General features: G+C 47.4%; 1 protein-coding gene across 1 annotated transcript; it reads left to right on the top strand.

Annotated features, from left to right (window-relative positions):
- The first annotated feature begins 2,033 nt into the window (after positions 1-2,033).
- On the top strand, positions 2,034-3,863 carry LOC141041200 (uncharacterized). The gene has a single exon (XM_073507319.1). The coding sequence runs from the start codon at positions 2,034-2,036 to the stop codon at positions 3,861-3,863; it is 1,830 nt and encodes a 609-aa protein (XP_073363420.1).
- Positions 3,864-5,286: the final 1,423 nt, after the last annotated feature.

The following is a 5,286-nucleotide window of genomic DNA, read 5'->3' as shown; positions in this document are numbered from 1 at the left end:
GGCCCGGGGACAAAATTACTGTTCTGACCTAAAGTGCTAACAAAATCCCGATTTGACCTCGGTTTATAAAAAAAATCGATTCTGACCTCTTTGGGTGATGCCAACATCCCCGGTGTCTGGGTTGCGAAGCAGACGCCGTGAACCCTGGCGTCTGGCCCCTGGCCCGCACTGCCCGCCTGCCCGTTGACCTGCTGACGTGGCAAAGGGGCCAGACGCCAGGAACCCTGGCGTCTGGCCCTCGTAACTGGATAACCCCACCGAGAGAGTGTGTGGGTCCCACCCCACACACTTTCCCCAATCCAGCCCGAGCTTGAAGAACATTTGCTGCCCCCCACTCTCTCTCACCCCTCAAGCTCCCCCTCAAATTCTCTCCAAAAGGTGCTTCCCTTAGGTGGATATTTCCATCACTTTGTTGCTTGTGGTAATATCCCTTAAATCACCCAATTATTTTTGGTTAAATCTTGTTATTTTGGTTGCATTTTTTACATGTTGGTGGAACCCTAGTTCATGTTTTCTCCCTTATGTTAGTGTGAATGGCTTGGTTAACTTTGATAATATAGTGATATGCATGGTGTGTAGTAGGAATATATGCTTGTTGAGTAGAAAGATTGGGGGTTAGGGTTAGTTAGTGATTAGGGTTAACTTTGCTTAGTGTGTGTTAATTAGTGAAACTTTTGTGGACATCACCAATAATTTAGTGTTGATATGATTAGGATATAATGAGATGTATTTGGATAAACACCAATTCTCATTGAAGTCTTAAATGCATTCATGTTGTTTTTAGATGGAGAGACTTGTTAATGTTCATTACAAGGACAAGGAGGCATTCTTGAGTAACAATGCCGACACGGGTGAGGAACCATTGGTTTTTGATACAAGCCCTAGCTATGAGGATGTTGTTGCAAAAGTGAGACAAGTCTTAAAGTGGATGGACACCAATGTTGATGTTAAGTTAATAGGTAGGTATGATGTTGGAGTTGGAGCCAAATCTCGCTTGAAAAGTATGCCTATCACCTCGGATTTGCATTGGGATGTATACAAGGAAAAAGTTTCCCAATCGGAAGACAAGTCACTTGAATTGTTTGCCACCAAGGTTGAATCTCCTCGGTTTACACTTGATTTGAACCGGCATGTCTCTTCCCCAATGGATGACATGAGCGAGAGGACAATGGTGCCACTTGTTGAGCATAGGGTTGTGGTTGATGCCCCCAATGCTTATCGCCAACCACGTCCCCGTGTACCATCTATTGAAGCAAATAAGGTTGACTTGTATGCCCCCAATGCTTCTAGCCAACCACCAACTAGCCAAGCAAATGAAGTTGAGGTGATTGCTAGTGACGAAGTAATTCAAGAGGATGAATATGCTTATGATGACGACGAAGAGCAAGAGGAAGGGTTTCATGGTAATGATGTTGGTGACTTGGATGCGTACATAGCGCAAAAGGACATGGATCGTGAGTTGCCTTTTAGGCGTCAATATGCGTATGACTCGGATGACGAGGGTCCAGTTGAACAGTTGGACGGTGGAATGATAATGACGGCGTCAAGATGGATTCACAAAGGAGGAAAACCAAATCCACTTTGAGCTGACGGGCTTAGAAAAAAGAACTCACTTGTTTAAAGATCTCAGCCTTGCCCATAAAGCTGTTGTTGACGGTGGAATGAGAATGACGGCGATTGAGCCAACACCATGCCCGGATCCAGGAGAACCAAGGGTGGAGAATGAGGACGAGAATGCTTATTTGAAGAAAGGAGTGAAGTTTTTGAGCTTGCATATGCTGAAGTTTTGGTTGGCTGACTATGCCATTCGGAACCATAGGCCAATTTATGTTGAGCACTCCGACATGAAGTTGCGTTACACCGTGAAGTGTGAGCAAGAAGGATGCCCATGGAAGGTTCGTGCAAGAAAGCTTAAAGAAACTGAAAAATGGGTGTTAAGAAGTTGTGTCGCCACTCATAGGTGCAAACCGCCATCTAAACGACTTTGAACGACACACCGTCAACTCACATCTGAGTATGTCGGATACAAATGGATGAAAGACATAGGCTTTGATCCCACTGTGAAAGTGAGGTTTCTCATGCGGACGGTGAAAAAACAATTTGGTTATGAAGTCAAGTATGGGAAGGCATGGAAGGCAAAGGCAAATGCTATTAGGATGTTGTATGGTGGTTATGAAGAAGCATACAACCAGCTCCCTAGGTTGTTGGGCGCGATTGCACATAAGAACCCGGGCATGTTTCATGTGGTCGAGGATCACGAGGGAGTGTTCCATCGTGCCTTCTGGAGTTATGGACAATGTGTGGAGGCGTTTCAGCATTGTCGTCTGGTCTTGTCTATAGATGGCACGTTCTTGACCGGTAGATACAAGGGCACATTAATGGTAGCAATGGCGCACTCATCAAACGACAACGTGTTGCCAGTTGCATTTGCTTTGGTGCCTTCCGAGCACCAAGACAACTGGGAGTGGTTCATGGGTCATGTTAGGCACAACGTGATTGGGGCTAGGGAGGTATGCATCATATCGGACCGGCACCATGGCATACTCAAGGCAATGGACATTGTTATTCCAGGATTTCCAAAGCTTCACCACAGATGGTGCATGAGGCATTTCGTGGCCAACTTTTACCGGGCATGTAAGAGCAAGGAGCTCAGCAAAGACCTTACCCATGTATGTGTGGCCTTCACCACCGAAGGTTTCGATGCTCGGTACAACAAACTCTTTGCAGCGGTGAACGAAGGGGGAAAAGAGTTCTTAACTAGGAATTTAAGCGAGAAGCACAAGTGGGCACGCGCTCATGACGATGGTGGTAGGCGATATGGTGACATGACGAGCAATCTGGTAGAATGTTTCAACAATGTGCTGAAGGGTGCTCGTGCATTGCCGGTGACTGCAATAGTGGAGTACACCTTCTTCAAGCTTAATGAGTACTTTCAGAGGCATTCTGAAGAGACTGCAAAATGGATAGGTGAAAAAAAGGATTATCCGGAAAAGGTTGATGAATGGTTGCAGTTACAAGCAAGCAAGTCTTCACGGCAACAAGTTATCATATTCGACAGAATTGAAATGATCTATCAAATTGATGAGCCAGGTGGCACAACACGAGACGGTTTTCAATATGGTGGTGCTGCATTTGAGGTGCGTCTGAAGACTCTGTGGTGCCAGTGCGAGAGGCCTAGTAAGTATCATTGGCCATGCTCGCATTTGATAACGGCGGCGAAGGCGAGAAACATACATGTTTGTGATGGAAAAACCGTGCGGATGCAAGAGTTCCATGTGGAAGCTACTAGGTTGACATGGGCGCCAAGATTTCACCCTTTCTTGGACCAATCACAGTGGCCTAAGTACCATGGCCCTCATATTAAGCCAGACCCTCTTCTGAAGGTGGAGACCAAGGGTAGAAGGAGAACTAAGAGGTTCAGGGGTGATATGGATGACCTGGCTGGATACACTGGCATGAAACAATTTGGTAGCGGTCATTTCATGGAGGCTCCTGACACTATCAACTGTGGGGTGTGCGGTGAAGGGCGACACAATGAGCGGACATGCAAGAAAAGGAAAACCAAGAAAAGGAAAACAAGTCGTGGAGGTGGCACCGATGGTGAACGAGGTGGAAGAGGTGACGGTGGTGGTGGTCGAGGAAGCACAAGTGATAGAGGTGGTGGTGGTGGTCGTAGAGGGAGCACAAGTGCTAGAGGTGCTAGTGTTCGTAGAGGGAGTACAAGTGCTAGAGGTGGTGGTCGAGCAAGCACAAGTGCTAGAGGTGGTGGTGGTCGGATAGGAAGCACAAGTGCTAGAGGTGGTGGTGGTCGTAGAGGAAGCACAAGTGCTAGCATACCACACTTGATACTTCTGATATGCTGACTGATTGTGAGGTCTATTCTCTGATTGCACTAACATGTCTCTTTGATTCCAAATTTCTATCCACGCACGGTGTTTGTTTGCCCAATCCGATATATCCTGATTTTTCCTTCGATCGAACCTACAAATGATGCACGGGACAAAGCATTAGCAAACATAGACTTATTCAATGCTCTACTACATACTCAAGGCATGCTTGCTCACCGATGCAGAGATAGCGTTTCCTCCTTGCTCTCCTAAATTGGAATACCTTGTCTTCTTCCAAATTGTCTTGCCACACGGTCTACAAAGTGCCACTCGACTGCGAAGAAGCATATCATTGGGCACCTCGCCCGCCAAAGATGGCTATCACACGTGCACATCTCATTAAGATCAAAGCCACGATCTTCCACATAAGGCAACCAATGTACCTGCAAAACAAAGATATACATTGTTAGATACAAGTTTCATTCATGACTAAATTTGGTCTCATCGAACTTCTCTATACCTGCTCAGCAGTCAAGGTGTCCAGCTCGTTCATATAGCACTTGTATCGCACATGCGAGCTTCCTGTGTACACTGTCACTTGTTCCCAATAGTAAGCAAGCGTAGGGCGCCGATATGGATCATCATCATGCACCCCGTCATGATTACCCCGTGGGTTTGGCATGTTGGGGTTCTTGAAATCGGGCCGCCCAACCGGGATCCGCTCCCACATCCACACGGATAGGCTCCAAACAAACCCAGCCAATGAGGATGTATCTCCCTTCCTGCGACACGCCAAGTCAAGCTGCAATCAAACAAACATGTTAGATATGGAGGTGCATGACAAATGCAAGATAAATGGTTGCAAATATCTCTTACCTGACGATAAAAATATGCTAGTGCGGCCGAAACCCAGCTATACTGGGTATCCCAGTTATTGAGTAGCTCCAGGAACATCCAGAGGGCTGAGTTCCCAGTTGCATCTGAGAAGACTACCTTGGTTAGTACATACCAAAGATAGGCCCGCGCGTACTGCTGCACAACCACGTCATTGGCACCCTGAGGGCACGGATTGGTGTCTCCTCTGACCAGTTTTAGCCAAGAATGCCTCACTCTCGCGGTATCGGCCTTGCCTTCCTGAGGGCCGTCGGGCTGAACACCAATTAAATTGCCAGTCCGTTCTCGCCAATTAACGACGCTGACACGACCGGTAACAGCTTGTCCGTTGATAGGAAGGCTGCTTATCATAGCCATGTCCTCTAGGGTCATCGTCATCTCCCCACATGGAAGGTGGAACGAGTGAGTCTCCGGCCTCCAACGATCCACAAGTGCGGTCAGCGCCGCGTGGTTCACCGGCGGAGCGCGTCGCTTAATCTGCAACACGAATGGGAGAAGACCCAATCTCCGAATGTAAGGCTCGTACCGCGGGTCGTAAGTAAAGTCATCAGCGGAATGACCCCTC

This window comes from Aegilops tauschii, chromosome 2, assembly GCF_002575655.3.
Source record: "Aegilops tauschii subsp. strangulata cultivar AL8/78 chromosome 2, Aet v6.0, whole genome shotgun sequence".
NCBI classification, from domain to species: domain Eukaryota; kingdom Viridiplantae; phylum Streptophyta; class Magnoliopsida; order Poales; family Poaceae; genus Aegilops; species Aegilops tauschii.
This window is presented reverse-complemented; position numbering and strand designations above follow the sequence as displayed.

Excerpts from the sequence above, each read along its gene's own strand:
- LOC141041200 (XM_073507319.1), top strand. The coding sequence starts at position 2,034 with ATGAAAGACATAGGCTTTGATCCCACTGTGAAAGTGAGGTTTCTCATG.